Source organism: Balaenoptera ricei, chromosome 9, assembly GCF_028023285.1.
Source record: "Balaenoptera ricei isolate mBalRic1 chromosome 9, mBalRic1.hap2, whole genome shotgun sequence".
NCBI lineage: Eukaryota > Metazoa > Chordata > Mammalia > Artiodactyla > Balaenopteridae > Balaenoptera > Balaenoptera ricei.
Genome location: NC_082647.1, coordinates 15,023,228 through 15,040,183, shown reverse-complemented (window position 1 = coordinate 15,040,183; position 16,956 = coordinate 15,023,228). Strand labels below are relative to the sequence as shown.

At 40.0% G+C, this 16,956-nt stretch overlaps 1 protein-coding gene and 1 non-coding gene across 2 annotated transcripts in view; both read right to left on the bottom strand.

The window, feature by feature from the left end:
* Positions 1–2,108: 2,108 nt before the first annotated feature.
* Positions 2,109–16,956, bottom strand: part of ZC3HAV1 (zinc finger CCCH-type containing, antiviral 1) — a 62,767-nt gene continuing 47,919 nt past the window's right edge. Inside the window, exons 9-13 of the mRNA XM_059933251.1 lie at positions 16,758–16,860; positions 14,394–14,484; positions 13,465–13,595; positions 12,961–13,091; positions 2,109–6,231 (exon numbers count right to left, since the gene is read on the bottom strand). Of these exons, the coding sequence (XP_059789234.1) occupies positions 5,969–6,231; positions 12,961–13,091; positions 13,465–13,595; positions 14,394–14,484; positions 16,758–16,860 (719 nt within the window). The 3' untranslated portion in view covers positions 2,109–5,968. The remainder of the gene's footprint in view (positions 6,232–12,960; positions 13,092–13,464; positions 13,596–14,393; positions 14,485–16,757; positions 16,861–16,956) is intronic.
* Positions 9,187–9,293, bottom strand: LOC132372303 (U6 spliceosomal RNA). Its single transcript, XR_009505171.1, has one exon. It is a non-coding gene; the product is annotated as a U6 spliceosomal RNA (small nuclear RNA).

Genomic DNA, 16,956 nt, shown 5'->3' with positions numbered 1-16,956 from the left:
ACTCAACTAGCCGAATTGCTGTCTTAACAGGGCGGTTGTGAGGATTAAATGAGTTAATGTCGCATAAAGAAGCCAAAGAGGAAGGCCACTTTAGCTTCCAGATGCCAGAAGACCTTCTCTGCCGTCTTAAGAAATTTGGACTTATGGAAGACTTTGGGAAGCTACTGAAGGAATTTCCGCTGGCAAGTGACAGAGATCCCTCTGCCTAGAATGGTCCCCCGCACCGCCTTTTAGATGCCTCCTTTTTCTCATTCAACTCTGAGCTTAAATGTCTTCTCTTTAGCAAGGCCTTTCCTAAAGTAGCATCCCGGTCTCTGCATGGAACTTATCACTCATGTTTTTCTTCTTACTTATTTATATATTTGTAGAATTCAAATGTGTGAAAGCAGGAATTTTGTGTGTCTTATTCCTTGCTGTATCCCCAACACTTAAAAACGATGCCAGGCTATATTGTAGGACAGGTGTTTTTTATTCTGTTTTTGTTTTAAAAAAAATTTTGTAGTAGACAATTTTTCAAGCAGGAAATTAGAAGACAGTGGAATAAGCACCCATATATATATCTATTTCCTTGAGTTATAAAATCTTAACACTTTGTCCTATTTTATTTGCCTGATTGTTTTGGCTGAGAATTTGTAATTTTCGATTTCAATTTCTAGATAATTCAATCCTAGATACTTCAGTAGGCATGACTTTTAAAAATGGTAAATTTTCCTACATAATCCTAACACTATTTGCATAATTAACAAAAGTAACTGTAACTTTCCTTAACACTTCTAATGTAGGATAGGTGTTTTAGAAAGATCCCTGGCAGTAATAAGAATGGATTTCTAGAAAACCAAGACAGGATAAGGAATAACAGAAGAGAAACAGGAGTTGAGGGATTATCATCTCAATTTTGATTGTGTTGTTTGCAGTGGACAATCCAAGAGAAGATGCTCAGTGGGCAGTTGTATTTACAAGAGCTTAAGAAAGATTGAAGAGACTATTGATTTGAGTGACATCAGAGTACTAGTACTTGGAGCTGTCAGAGTTAATGAGGTCACTCAGCACAAATAAAGTGAAGAACAGAGATGGGAGGACAGAACCTTGGGGAGTAGCAACATCAAACATTTCTGAAAAATTGAGAGCCTGCTATGGCAAAGTAAATAAACAAATGGAACAAATAACTAAGTGGAAAAACTCAAACATCTGCTCATGCTTGGTTTGATGCCACTTTGTATATTTGAATTTAGGTGTTTTTGACAGCAATGGGTTGGCTATACATTGTTTTATTTACATTGAAGTCCGTATCAAATGGCAAATTTTACCTTCACTTTAATCATATCTATGTTGCCATATAAAGGTTTTCTCTCTCCATCCAAAGCTTTATGATTAAAAACAAATGAGTGGGGACTTCCTCGGTGGCGCAGTGGTTAAGAATCCGCCTGCCAATGCAGGGGACACGGGTTTGAGCCCTGGTCTGGCAGGATCCCACATGCCGCGGAGCAACTAAGCCCGTGCGCCACAACTACTGAGCCTGCACTCCTGGGCCCGTGAGCCACAACTACTGAAGCCCGCGTGCCTAGAGCCCGTGCTCCGCAACAAGAGAAGCCACTGCAATGAGAAGCCCGCGCACCACAATGAAGAGTAGCCCCCGCCCGCCACAACTAGAGAAAGCCGGCACGCAGCAACGAAGACCCAACGCAGCCAAAAATAAATATAAATAAATAAGTAAATTTATTAAAAAAAAGAAAAGAAAGAAAGAGTGGAGAAGGGCTTTTGAAGGAGTGACTGATAGGACAATTCTGCTGAAGATCATTTACATTTTTTTAACTTTTGTGCCTCAGCCTGGCTCTGTTCCCACCCCTAAGGTGTGTCAGCAGTTTCCAGCTCTCCCTGTCTCAGCCCCGAGACAAAAGATGTGCAACCAACTGCAGGCTTCTGCTCACAGCCACCCCACCTTCCCCTGGCAGTGTGCTAAAGGCTCCTTGGTCATTGAGTCCTGGAATGATGAAGCTGGAAGGGGCAACACACATCCTCTATCCCCCATTGAATACACTGGTGTCTGCAATTGATTATCTTTTTGGAGATACCTGGAAATAGAGCAAATACAAGCAGCAGAGCCAAAATTAATATTTATTTCCTTTTATTAGATAATCTCAAATGGAGCTTGGAGAAGAACAAGAAGAAATACAACTACTGAATTATAAGAAGTTGAGCTTACTTTATTCAACAAAATTTATCCAATGTATCAGCATATCAAGCAGTCAGCTAGGTATCTGGGGTGGCACAGTGAACAAGACAGGTTGACTCAGCTCTCATGGAGCTTACATTCTAATGCGGAAAGCAGACAACTCCAGGGTGGATAGATGCTTAAAATGAACAAAGCAAGCCGCAAAGGGTTTTAAAAACCAGAGATCCGGGAGGCAAACATCCAGTTTAATCTATAGAAGGACTCCTTATGGAGGTTAGTAAGCTAATCTAAAGATGCTAGGTGTTAACTAAGTGAGTGGTTCTCACTGTGGTATTTTGGAAACTGATGGATTGTTGGCTTCACAATAATTGCGGACTTTTACTGGCATTGAGTGGATGTAGCTAGGGAAAACAGATGCCCCGCAGTGTATGGGCTAGTCCCACACAAAGAATTATTCGGTACCCTATACGACTTTCTAATGTCCTGCTGGACATTTATGTAGGACCTACAGCTCGCCTGAGAGAATATAATTCCTCTTTTCCTCTTAGACAGTCTGTAATTTGTCTTGTCCTATTATCCTTATTTCAATTAACGTAATTTCGCTCTTTCCCTTACCACATACAGAGAAGGTATATAGTCTGTTATGACTTACCCTAATACTGGTTTTCATTCTGGTGTCACCCATACCAATAATCTTTCATTCTCCTGTACTTCTTTACAGGAAATAGCCTCTGATCGACTCTTAAATCCAAACCTATTCACTATAAGTAGAAGTAGATATCTATTTCATGATGTCATATAGCGTGGTCATGCTGGAGCATTTACACATTGATATTCATTTTATCTTTATTACAAACTTCTTTCCTTCTGTTTCTCCATTATAATAGTTAGGGCAGTAAATTGATTTCTTAAGAAATTCATGTAGATTGTAGTATCTGAATCATCATCTCAGGACAGCAAAGGGGATGTTACAAACTGTCTGCTCTGAAAAAGGTGAATAGATCTGATAGGGTTTATGGTTGCCACCGTAATGGCAGTGGGGGAGAGGGCGCTACTGGCATTTAGTATGTGAGAGCCAAGTATGCTGAATATATTGCAATACATTGGACAACTCCTCACAATAAGTAATTACTCTGCATGCTATACGAATTTTGAATGTCTCCCTAGACATTCGTGTATGACCTACAGCTCGCCTGCAAGAATATAGTTATTTCCTCATTTTCTCCATTTCGACAATCTGTAGATTTTCTCTTTTTTTTAAGTTTATTTTATTTTATTTTTTATTTTTTTTAACTTTTAATTTTTTAATTTTTTTGGCTGCACCATACAGCATGTGGGATCTTAGCTCCCAAACCAGAGATCGAACTACTGCCCCCTGCATTGGAAGCACGGAGTCCTAACCACTGGACCACCAGGGAAGTCCCTAGATTTCCTTGCATAGTATCTTCATTTCAGTTAAGGTGGTTTCGTTCTTTCTCTTATAGAAATAAGTATTATCATATGCAGATAAGTTACTGTATCACTAGTTTTTATTCCAATGTCCACTCGTATCCCTGCTTTTTTATTTTCCCATACTTCTTATGCAGAATAGCTTCTGATCTCCTACCTTCTTTTAAGTTCAAATTTATTCTTTATAAGTAGATGTAAACGTCTGACTACTTAATGAGGTCTTGTAGTATAGTCGTGCCCAAGTTATGTACCTTTCATTCCCTTTTATGTTGATATTAATTTTATTTAATTTTTAATTTCCTTCTAAAATTGTGTATAGGTAGAGTATATTACCACTGAATTGCATTTTTGAAGATAATGAAGAGGATGTTACAAAGTAATTGTCATTAAAAAAAAAAAAAAAAGGCAAGAGTGCTGGGTGAGAACCACCGAGCTAGGTTAAAAGGGGCACCGAAGAACTGAAAGAAAGCCAGGGTGACCGTGAAAGAAAATAAATGAGAGGACAGGGAAGGGAGAGAGCATGTGGAGGCATGATGATGATTTTGAACTTTATTCTAAAGGCATGATCAGATTTGTGTTTTGAAAGTAAAAAATTTTAAATTCTTGCTGCTAAGCAAAGAACAACTTAAAAGGCGACAAAGAGATATTTAAAAAGGAAAACATGCGAACTGCTTAGATGTGCAGGGGGAGGGAAAGAAAGGATGACTTCTGGATTTCTGCTTGAGCAGATGTTTTTCTGGGGGGAAAAACTGATTTGTTTGAGAGAGGCAGATGGAGAGCTCCATTTTGGACATGCTGAATTAGAGATGCCTGTGAAAGATCCAACTAGAGATGTCCAATGGGCAGTCGGATAGAGTTGGATAAATAGCATCTCTACAATGTGAGGGTCAAGATCAGGAAGTGAAAACTCCAAAACAGAAGCTACCATGAAAAAAATAAGTGAATGAAAATACTTTCAGCAAGCGTCTCGAAAAATAACCCTACCCTAAAACATATCTTATACATTTGTTACTGTTGGAGCCCTTTAAAGCCAAGGAGCTGTAGAGATCTCTGCACTGATCTAAAATCTAATATAAAATCAACTCTAATGCTAATTAATTTTTATAACATACCTGCTGGAAGGAACTATAACAGGAAATGTTGGCGACTCGTATGCAATGTTGAAAAGGAAAACTGGAAGGAAAACGCTGATTCATAATAAGAAAGTGAACTCTTGGTCCAGGCACCTCAGCTGCTCTAAAAACTGATTGTGCTGCAATTCTACACAATCCGTCATATTTAGAAAAAGAAGCCCCTAGCAGGTGCAAGCCTTGTTTGGGGCATTGTTCTCTTCGTTCTGATTCTGTCTCACTAGGAAACTCATCTCACCTCCTTAGGGGCCCATCCTTCAGCAGATGGTCCTGCTCCTAATTTCTTGATGAGCCTCAACTGCCACAGCGAACTACTACAACAGCACTCAGATTTCTCAGTCGTGCTTGTGTGAATCTGGTTACTGCAACTCAGTCCCCCCAAAATACCAACCAACACTTCATGAAAGTCTGACCTGAAAAAAGCCTTCTCTGTAATCATATTAGTTAGAATATAAACGTCTACTTTGCCATAATTTCATAGAGCCCAAATGGGCAGTTAACTCCAGTTGGTTGCTTCTCTCTGAGCCCCACTTAGCAGCTTTTTTAATTGAATTTCAGAAAGAGTCAACCTGGATGGAGTGCCCTAAATAAACGTAGAGATAAAGAAATGCATGCCCCCAAATCAGTTTCACCACAAAGAAAAGGTATAGTACTGCAGTTATGTCTGTGCTAGCATTTAAATTGCCCTTACATTTTTTCCCCCAGTGTATCCCTAAGAATTTTCCCCCAACTTTTCACAATCTTCCATCCAAGATTTGCTTGTACTGTCTTATGTCCTTATTTCAATAGGCATTTTTAGATTTCTCTCAAATTTCCCAAATTAATTTTCTTTCAATTTAACCAAAACGAAACCATGTCATGCAATAAACTAAAAGAGTAGTTGGGAGAGAAAGTTTGCTGCAATTACATAAGTTTTAGAAGTGAGTCTTTACCAGTTACATCTAAGGCAGTGATTCCCAAACTTTATGACACATTTCAATCCTCTTCCTGGCTCTCATCCCCAGAAAAAGTGATTTAGTTGGAGTGGGGTGAAATCTGGACAGTGGAATTTTTTAGAGCTTCCCGGATGATTCAAATGTGCAGTAAAGTTTGGGAACCACTGATCAAAGGCATTTATAGGAGAGGAAATGTAAGTTTAACTATTATCTGGGGCAGTCTGGTTCTATAAGTGAACAGAATGATTATGGCATCCTTTATGACGCTGTAACCATCATTTCTAACTAATCACGCAGGCTTTGTCTGTTTCGGTATATTCAATCACATATTCTGGGTAAATCTGATCTTTCTGAAAGATGACAAAAACAGAGGGATTCAACCTTGTATCCACACAGCTGTCATACTGCAGAGGAGGGCTCACATAAGCCATATGTCCTTCAATAAAATCTCCAACCAGGACTCGGGCTACAAACATAACGATGTTTTTGGGATCACACAGGCAATTTTTATGGGAATTGATGGCATCTTTTGTGAAGTAATTTCCTAGAAATAATCAGAAAAAGAAAAAGCTTAAGAATTATTATAAAAGAAGGTATATAGTTTATAAGATTATTTACACATAATCACATGATAGGCATTGACCAAGCATATGTCAGCAATACCTTACTGAGACTTATAACTTTCCTTTGTACTTAAAAAAAAAAAAGTTCATTATGCAAGTAAACTTGAATAGAGTGTATAACCCTACTGAAATAACAGAAACATTTGCTACTCTGCAGGATTCACAGGTATGGTGTTAAGCCAACGGATACAATGAGCAACTGCTGATATCACAGTGGCCCAATTCATGCAAGGCAAGTTGAATTGTAACTGATAAACCAAAGATACTCCAACAGAGGCCATTTTATATTGTGTACATTCTAAGGAGGAAAAGTCATTTACTACTATGGGAAGGTTCTGGAAAACGGGAAAGGGAGACAAGACGTAGCACGAGCAAACAATTGACCCTGGCAGAGCTCGTCAGACAGTTGATCCATCGTCCTCAATTCTAAAACAACCTCTGATAATCACTGATGTTTCCAAACTCGGAAGACCAACAACCATTTCCTGACAAATTAAAATTTCCTGTTTTTATTTTTACTATTGCCCAATGTTTTTCTGCCCTTTAAAGGAAAAGAGTATATATTGCAAATTCTGATCTTCTATGCAAAAATTAATAAGTAAAATGAATTTGCTGTATTTATGATGACACATGTTTAATACATTTTTCTTTTATTTTGCTTGGTGTTATTATTGATTTTTTTTTCATAATTAAGATGTCTGAATTCCAGAAATATTGCTTATCCTGAATAAGTCAGATACAGGCCATTCTGGGTAAATGATGTTCAGCTATATTTAGAATTAAAAAATAAAAGTCTGGCTATACTGCCCTACCATTTACAGTCCCACTCTCCTTCCCAAACACAGTTAATAGCCTGGTGGGAATACTCTCACACTTGTTTCTATGTATTTACATACATATATGTACATAAACTCTGATAAGTTTTATGTTTATTTGTTCCTAAATGGGATCATGCTATATGAACTGTTCTACAACTTTTTTTCCCACTTTGGTCCAAGAAATCTTGCTATGTCAGTACATCTAACCCCAACTCATTCTTTTTAATGGCTGTATAGGATTCCACTGTAAGAATGCATCATAATTTAATTTGATTACTCCTGAAATTAACTGATGAAAATGTAGGTTGGTTTCACTTTTTTTTGTCTATTACCAGTAACACTTCTAAATAAATGCTAAAATATCCTAGTAAATATACCTTTGAGAACGCATATAAATATTTCTGTAGAACAGACTGCAAAACTATAGTGGCTGAGTCATAGGATACAAGCATATTAAAGTTTGATATCACAAATTGCCCTCTACAAGTGATCTAAAAATGTTACCACCAATAATAAAATCATGTTTCTCCACATCCTTGCCAACACTGGATATTATCTATCCTTTTAATTTTTGTCAATAACACTGGGCAAAAAGATCTGATTTTAATATGCATTTTCTGAATACTAGTATTATTGAGCATCTTTTCATATGCTTATTGGCATATTTCATATATGCCAATATATGAACTGCTTTTTCATCTTTTTTTTCTCTGAACTGCTTTTTCATCTTTTTTTTTTTCCTGTTGTACTGTCTTTTTCTTACTGATGTGTGACCAAAACAAGCTTAAATTCAAGAACTAGTAGGTCCCTCAAGATCTTTTTACAGTCTTATGAAGTGAGCCAATAGGTACTTGGAAAATGACCAGGGATACAAACAAAAGTCAACCCACCATATTTCTCTTGTGCCACCCACTCCTCTCTGTGCCAAAGACGCTCCTTCAGCTGCATTCTGTACTGCTCTGTTATAGCCTCCGCAAGCAAACTAGGAATAGAGGCTATGCCCTCTTTATTTGCATTATTTCTCACTGTGATGGACCCCCCACTACATATTCTGTATGCACTACCCAGCTCTTTTCATCACAGGACAGTCATACTTCATTTCTTAAGTGTCTACAAAGAGCAATTCCTCGTATGTCAATTTCTAGAACTTCTAAACGATTCAAGCTGTTTTGGAATGAAATCTTTCTAAAGCATACACACCTCTCTGATTTTCAAAAAATAGAACAAACTCATTTTACCCTTTATTTTACTAATACCTCAGATGCAGATATTAATTCTGACATATGGTGTTATAACAGAGGGATGCCCTGTTGAGTTACTAAGGTGGATAGAGCTGTGTTCTCCTATACTAATGACTCCATCATGAGAAAAAAAAATTGTTTGTGCCTTGCAGATCATTTTTCCTCCTTCTCCACTTAAAAGCTATTAACTTTCTTCTTGCTGCCTGCCTCTAGTATCTCTTTATTACCACTCCACACACTTGCTGGGCTGAGAAAAAAAGACTAAAGGCATAAGACTAAATGGATTCTGAGGAGCTCCCAAGGATAAACATACATGATCTTTGCTACAGGAATTTTATGACAACATGGGCTACTTATACAGTTGTTCACTCTTTCAGACCCTGAGTGACATTCCAGAAGGCTAACGTTTACAGATAAGTGAATTCCAGTTATGCATGTAAAAGGTGTAAAGTAAATAGTATGGAATTACTGGTAAAAACAGATTTGACTTAAAGCAATTGGAATTAACCATAAAACATATTTTCGACATTCAGGGGTAGCTGTACATATGTCTTAATGGCACTGAGTTTTTTTTTTAAACAATTGAGTTGTTCAATTAAATATTTTCTATCTTCTAAGAAAGTCTGTGAGCGCTAATATGATTATTTTTGTTTATCAATGACAACTGAATGAAGAATGACTCTTTATACAGGCATTATAGATCTTTGGAGGATATTTTTATCATTCTCCATTGAGAAAAGAGTAACCATCACCCTAAATAACTGATTTTAAAAGAAAGCATCAGTTTTTTTTTTCTCCTTTTTTTTTTTTCTTTTCTTTTTTTATGGAACGCTTCACGAATTTGCGTGTCATCCTTGAGCAGGCGCCATGCTCATCTTCTCTGTATCGATCCAATTTTACTATATGTGCTGCTGAAGCGAGCACAGCATCGGTTGTTTTTAAATCATGCTTATATAATCTGGAATCTACATATGCTTAAATGATCCAAACCAAAGACCCAACCTTTTAGCCCACTCTCCTAAGACCTGGACTCCGTCTTGTTGCAAATAACCCTTTCAAAGAACAGATCCTTTGAAACCCAACATCCTCTTCCCCACTCCTGCCATTGCGTGGTTGTAGGCCACCCTCATTGCTGGCCGGGACTCCTGAGACAACCTCCTAATTGTTCTCGCCACCTGCAATCCTGGTCCTGCCCATCCTCTCTTCACACTGTAGCCAGAGACATGTCATTTCTTTCCTAAAGCCATTGGTGGTTTGCAGTTGTCCTCAGGATAAAATCCATCATCCCTTTAGCATGGCTTGCAAGGTCTTTCAGGATCTGACCCCAACCTACGGCCACAACCTCATCTTTCGTCACTCTCACCACACCTTAGGTGTGCTGTGCTGTGCTGTCCACAGCCTCCCTGGCCTTTGTCACTCTCTCGTCTTCGTAAACACTCTTCTCTCGACTTTTTTTTTTTTTTTGCCTAGCTAGCTTTTGTTTGTCCTAGAGATCACACTTAGACTTCACAATGTGCTGATTTTCTAGAGTCTACTTTGATTCATTTTTTCATGCATTCAGTATAACTGATGTAATGGGATAATACTGTCAAAAATATTATGCTTTTTTCCCTCCGATTCTTTATACACAACTATCCTTCATTTAGCCAGACACATACTTTGCCTCAAAGAGAATTAGAATCTTGGAAGGAGTATATAAGGAGAAAGAATTATGGTCAGCTTCTGATTACCAAAATAGGATCTAGAAATACATTGCAAAAAAATGGCAGACTTTGTTAACTAGAAAGAACTCTGAATAAGACCAGGAGAAGGAACCCTCTCTCGGTTGAGAGTCAAAAAGGGCCAACTTGGCTCTGACTCAGTCTTTCAGGGACCTTGGGTCTGGGCCCAGAGGGTGGTCAGTGGCTAAAAGTCAGAGATGACAGGGGAGTCCAGCAGCAGAGGAATGCGTGTGTCGCACTCCCTGGTAGAACACCAACATTCCAATGCCCTGGAGACTCTTTGGAGTTTTCTACATAGACACTCAGATTATCTTGACATTTTTGTTTCCTTCTTTCTAACCGTTTGGCATCTTGAGGTACCTGGGTTGCAGAATCTTGCACCCTGGATCCTAAACATGTTCCCTGACCTTATACATGTCCCGTCTAGTGTCTTGAATCCAGTTGGTACCAGGACAGGTCCTTCCTTGCTTAGCCACCCCCCAAACAAGTGCTTCTTTTTCTAATTTCACTTTGCTTCTGCTTTTTATCCAAATCTGAGTTTTTATAATCTCCTCTGCTGTTAAGGTGGGTGGCTTTCACCTAACTGCTGCAGTTCTTCTCCTCAATCCAGTCTGATCAGTTCTGGGCCACCTTCCAGCCTGTAGGAACTCACTTACTCACCTGCCTTCCACTCTTCTCCTCTACGTCCTGTTACATGCCTGGTTTCCAACTCCAGTTTATCAAGATGTAACCCAGAGCCCTTCTATCCTTCCAGGCATGTCTTACCGCCTCTTACACATAGTCATGTATAAATTACACAGACAACAGCCTATCCAGAGGGGTTTCACGCGTGCAACAGGGGTTCTTTTTTTTCCCCTCAGAGAGTAGCCATCTCTTTGAGATCTGCCCCTTGGCCTCTTTTAAGATAACTGCCTGATTTTTTTAAGATTATGGACCCAGTGGTTCATACCAGTCTATCTAGACCGTATTAACAGCATCATGGGAGACAGGACTGGAAAGCCAACATTAAAAATAAACACAAACAGAACAAAAACACTTCCTAATTCCATGTAACAGGAGACAGGCCAAGGAACAGGATCCCTCCCTGACCTTCACAAGGGAGGGTGGCATGGGGAAAAGTCCCTTGAGGAATGCCCTACACATCCGTGAGAACTGCAGGCGCCATCCTCGCCTCTTGCGTCCATGCTACACAAAGGCGTATACTTGGCCATGAACAACTCTCCCCTTTCACCAAATTAAAGGAAGAATGACAGCCAGTGAGTAACACTGTCAAGCCATCCAAATACATTTCAGAGCGTTTCAGCACTCTTCTGTTCATAAAAGAGGAGAAACAGACTAAGCATCCAAGAATGTCTCTATCAGAGCCAGTTATGGCCAAGACCTGGGAACATGTATATATATATACCGTATTTCCATTTTGTAGGAGAAATATTTGTTTGACTTCTGACATAAGAGACTCATGAGAAACTGATGGGTTTAAATGTCACACATGTTATATTTCACTCAAGATGTTTACTCCGCTTTCTCCAAACATTTCTCGGTAGGTTTTAGTGATGTGTTTAAACTTAAGAAACTTAAGAAATGCTCATCTAGTCCTTCCCCAGCTTAAAACCCTTCATTAGCTTCCCATGTCCTGGGGTCAAGTCTATTGCGTGGCCATGTCTTGGACCAATTATTCCTGACTCTTTGAGGCTGGTGAACCCCACCTGTTCTTAGGAATACCTCTCCAACCAGATCAGGTGTCCACAGGGCCTGTTCTTTTCATCTACAGCAGCTGAACATTTGCAATCATTAAATTATGTGAAATAATGGTGGGGGGGTGGTGGGAGCATGTCTAATTTGTTCGCCACTGTGTCCCCAGCATGTAGCACATAGAAGGCACTCAAAAATATTTGTTCACTGACTGATTGGCTTCTTGCTTTTTGGGGGGGGGGGCGTTGAATTTAATCTTAGGTATATGAGTTGAGCCCCCTTTGAAAATGTGATAAACTATTACTTGTTCCCTTAAGATGAGTGATTCTTGGACTTGCCTGGTGGCGCAATGGTTAAGAATCTGCCTGCCAGTGCAGGCGACACGGGTTCGATCCCTGGTCCAGGAAGATCCCACATGCCGTGGAGCAAGTAGGCCTGCGAGCCACAACTACTGAGCTCACATGCTGCCACCACTGAAGCCCAGCGCCTAGAACCCGTGCTCCATAACAAGAGAAGCCACCACAATGAGAAGCCCACGCACCACAACAAAGAGTAGCCCCCGCTCGCTGCAACTAGAGAAAGCCCGTGCGCAGCAACAAAGACCCAAAGCAGACAAAAAAAATTTTTTTAAAGAAAGAAAAAAAGATGAGTGATTCCTTGGTTTTTGTTTGGTTGGGTTTTGGGTTTTTGGTTTTTGAGTTGCATGAAGGAATTTAGGAACAAAAAGAAAGCACTGAAAAGATTTTGTGTAACCACCAGTGTGGTCTGAGATGGGAGGGGCCTCATCTCCCATCTTTGATTAGAACCTAGCAGTGGCAATAGGATGTGCATAGGTCAGGAAGAGCCATGGCTGGAACTGAGTAGCAATGGTAGACAAAGTCATCAACAAGGGGGAGTACTTTGCAAGATGTATGAGATGCCTTGGTTTCCCGGCCCTGCCCTTCCCGCAAAACAAAAGACAGGAGGGAAGCAGGGCTAAGGTGCAGTAATCAAGTCCCACGGCAATTTCCCACTCTAATTTGGACATTTCAGGTTAACATGAGCTTATTTTCTCTACATGACTGTAAAAGCCTGGATGTCCTGGTTAATACAAAATAATTACATATACCTCATAATAGGAGCATGTGTAGAGCCTGAGTGATGGTTCTACTAGTTTGGCTTCTCTATCCCATACAAACCTTTTCCATATTTGGTGTCACGAATTCCATGTAAGACCCAGTCAAAATTATTCGCACAGATAGACTCTACATGGGTGCGTCTCATTGCACAAAACAGGATTTGCTCGTCTCTCTTCATCTCCTTTTTCTTCCTAATAGAGGAAATGTGAGACTTAGTACCAGGAACATTCCTCATCCAATCCAGTTAATAACATTAATCCCAACTAAAGTCTAATCATCTTAAAATTTTATTCTGCTAGCTTTCAGAATGGAGCTACTAACATTAAGGCAACGGCTGTAAAAAATAAATATATGAAAACTTTTAAATGATAGACACATGAAAGCATTTAATTGTAAAGCTAAAGCTGAAAGAGAGAAGCTTGAGTGGACACAATGAAAACACAACTAGAGATTGAAGAAACTGTTGACTACTAAAATGAACCAGTGAATATAAATCTTAAAAGATAGATCTTCACTAATCCTTTCAAACTTTATGTCAAGAAACCTGATAATGTGGCCACCAACCTTTCAAAAGCCTTCAGGAGCTTTGCGTTCTGGATCTTCCTTATCCTTTCAATCTTGAAATTTTTCATGGAAGCTTTAAAACGCTCACTCACTTTGGCATATTCCAGAGAGTCATTATTGATCTCAAACAACTAAAAAAAATTTTTAAATATATGAGTGTGAAACAGGAAACATTTAAGGCATGATACGTCCATATGTGCGGCTCCCTGTGTCATGGAGTATCCTTGCCAGGCCTCTGACAGCAGATGGGGTAAGCTGGCTTAGGGTTTCCACAGCTGGCAGTTCATTCCAGTGATGAACTAGACGGCATGAAGCCCGTCTGTTCAGGCTGACTTCAGGCTAACAGAGCATTATGCCTGAAGGCAAACGGAGCGTCCCCACCCCATCCCCAGGTGTGTGACTTAGTCCAATGACCTGGTGAGTTCCCTGCCTAAAGCCAGTGCAGGGGCAGAGGCATTGGAGGTACCCAAGGAGCCCAAGCAGAGCTGCCTGCACCCAAAGCTGGAGTCTGATGTGGAGGCTAAATGATCCAGGAAGAGTCTCGCCCCAACCAGGCGAGGTGATGAGGTAAGGCACACCTCAGCTCCCACAGAAACTTGCTTTTTAACTCCGACTAATGACAAGTCGCTCTTACTGTGAGTTCCAGTTTTCTCGTCTGTAAGGTAGGGAATCGAATATCTATTTTACAAGTTTGTTGTGAGGATCTATCCCAAGGAGATCATGTGTGCCTGGACTCTGGAAACAGTGACGTGCCCTGTAGACTTGCTCTCTGGGAAAGTGGCACATCCTTTGAATCTTGATTCAAGGGTTTTGCAGAAGCGATTCACTCACTCCTTCACTCATTCATTCATTCAAATACACACATTTATAGCAAAGTACTTTGTCCCATCTTTAAACAATTCACCCACTAAAAAGTAAAAACCAAGTACCTCATAGCCATTCGAGGATGAGACGCATGTGTTCCGCTGAGGAAGAAATATCGAGATGAAAGGCTCTGGTTGGGTCCTCACCTGCTGATGGCTGCAAACAAGCCAGAGAAAGAAATTCACCTGGTTCCTTGTTTCATGTGCCCAAATCACTTTCTGTGCTTAACTTCAACTAAGGTGAGGTTCCTCAGAAAACTTCCCCTTTGTATCTTCTTTGGACTACATCCCTGCATATTCCTGGTACACACATATCAGTAATCATGCTTTTAAAAAAGGTGGTAATCATTCATAATTTGGTAAATTGTTATTTTCCCATTGATTTAAAATGTAAAAGCCTTGACTCTTTTTTACATTTCTGCTTAACCTTCAACAGTCCTAATGTGTTAGCATTAAGTAAGTTTGTCTTACAGCTTCTTTGTCAAGTGATAAACACTAAAATAGGGGTATAGGGAAAAGAATCCTGCCTTTCCTGGATGAACTGTATTTCAGAGTAACCATACACGTGGGTGTTCTCTACTAACATGTACAATACATAGGGGTTTATTGTACAATTTTAAGTTTGAAATTTTCCATAATGAGAAAATTAAATTTTTAAAAATGCTTTAAGGAAAACAACTCTTTAAAGACCCCCTTCTGTAAAGTGAAGATTCTTTTGGAATGAAAGAAATTGGCCCCAATTTATATTTTAAGCTCCAATTTCCATACTATACCAGTATAGTGCAGAACAAATTCAATTGATACGTTGTAAGGAGCTCATCAACAATGCTATAGTTCATTTCTCTTCGGGCTGTTCAGAATAACACTCACAGCCCTTAGTCTGTCCTAAAGCAGTGTGTCCCCTCTGGGCTCATGACAGCAGGATTCAAGCTGGTTCTCTCCACAACCGCCCACGAACAGTTTTCTCAATTCATTTTATTCACTCACTCACTTAGCTGACTGTTTAGTATCACTGTGTACCATTCATCATACAGAGTATCTCAAGAGCTTTGAGGAGCTGATATTTGTGGAGGGGACGGAAGAGGTGGAAGATTATGCTAGGGGAGACAGGTGGGAGTGTACTCGACGCCTCTCAACCCTGCGATATTTTTACTTTATTCATTTGAATGTTAAAAGAACTGGAGGGAACCTTAGCTGGCTAGGCTGATCCGATTCTAATTCTTGGGAGTTTGAATTAAGAAATTCAGAGAAAACTGGGTAGTAGCGGCAGAAGGTACAGCTGAAGGGATATAAAGATTGAAATAATGAGGTTAAAATTGTCAAGCACTAGCCAGAGAAAAGTCTTAGGAGATATAAAGACAGATATGCACATAGATATAGATAAGGTTGCTGAGTCTCTTAGCAGGGGAATAAGAATAAGAAGAAAAGCAGCTAAGATTTACTTGACAAATGTACTAGGATCAAGCCCATGTTACAGATGGGGGGATGCAGAGTGATTAGTTTGTCCAAATCCACAAAGCTAATAAGCAGCAGGCAGAATCTGAGCCTAGACATGTAGCTCCAGAGTCCAGCCGTTAACCTGGTCACAGGCAAAGATCTGTGACCTCAGGCTGCTCAGGTCCTAAAGCAGCACTGGACCCAACTCCCAGTCCTAAGGCCCGCAGAGAGCTCAGCTCCCCAGCCTTGGCTTCTTGTAAAACGTTGTTTTCCCTACTACACCACGTTTATCCCTTTAGTAACTTCCCGTTTCCATGGAATACCTTAATTCTTACAACCAAAAGGACCTAATTAGAACACCGACTTCACACCTGCCTTGACGTCTGTTTTACATAATCACTCATCACCAGGGAAAAAAAATCCAACTCCAAAAATGTTCATGAGCAATGTAGGTTTGACTGAGTTTCATGAGCAGACAGAGGAGTCACCCTGAAGCCCCACAGCAAAATTTCCTTTTCAAATCCCCTTTCGTCAACTTTATCTTTCCCCAAAACCTTTACTCAGGCAGCTACCACATCCCTTTTTTCTCTCCATTTCTTTCTCAGCCTCCCACCCCCTATAAATCCACTCAACAAGACTAGAGATACCCAGAAGAAGCCACAGCAAAACAAAAACCCAGTAATTGTGCATTTGATTCTTTCCTAGGAACAACCAGCCGTTCACAGCTGAAGAAGCTGCTCCCAGAGTAAGAGAGCTGCCCAAAGTCCCCCGGGAATTGGAGGGAAAGACAGACTTCCTGCTCTAGAATTCTTTCAGTCACGCTGTACCGCTTAGCAAGTAAGTACCTCACTCACTGTTAAAGCAAAAGGAAATTGCAGTGTTATGTGAGCAGGAACATTTCAGAAAACGGGGTCCAGATTCAGGAGTGACTCAATAAGATCAGTGTGAGAACACGTCAAATGTGTGCCAGCAAGCAGCGTCCAAGACACTCACTCTTGTCCGCGCTTCACCTGCTCCACATCCCAGTAAGACACAAATGTCGGCCTTCTGACGATATCCTTTTGGGTCTTGGAAGCTATGTTTGTCTGAATCATCCCTTTAGACAGAAAAAAGAAAACACAAATCAAGAATCAGTCCTAGGAAATGATTTATTGTTATTTTTCAGAGGCTAGTAACACAGCAAATATTCATG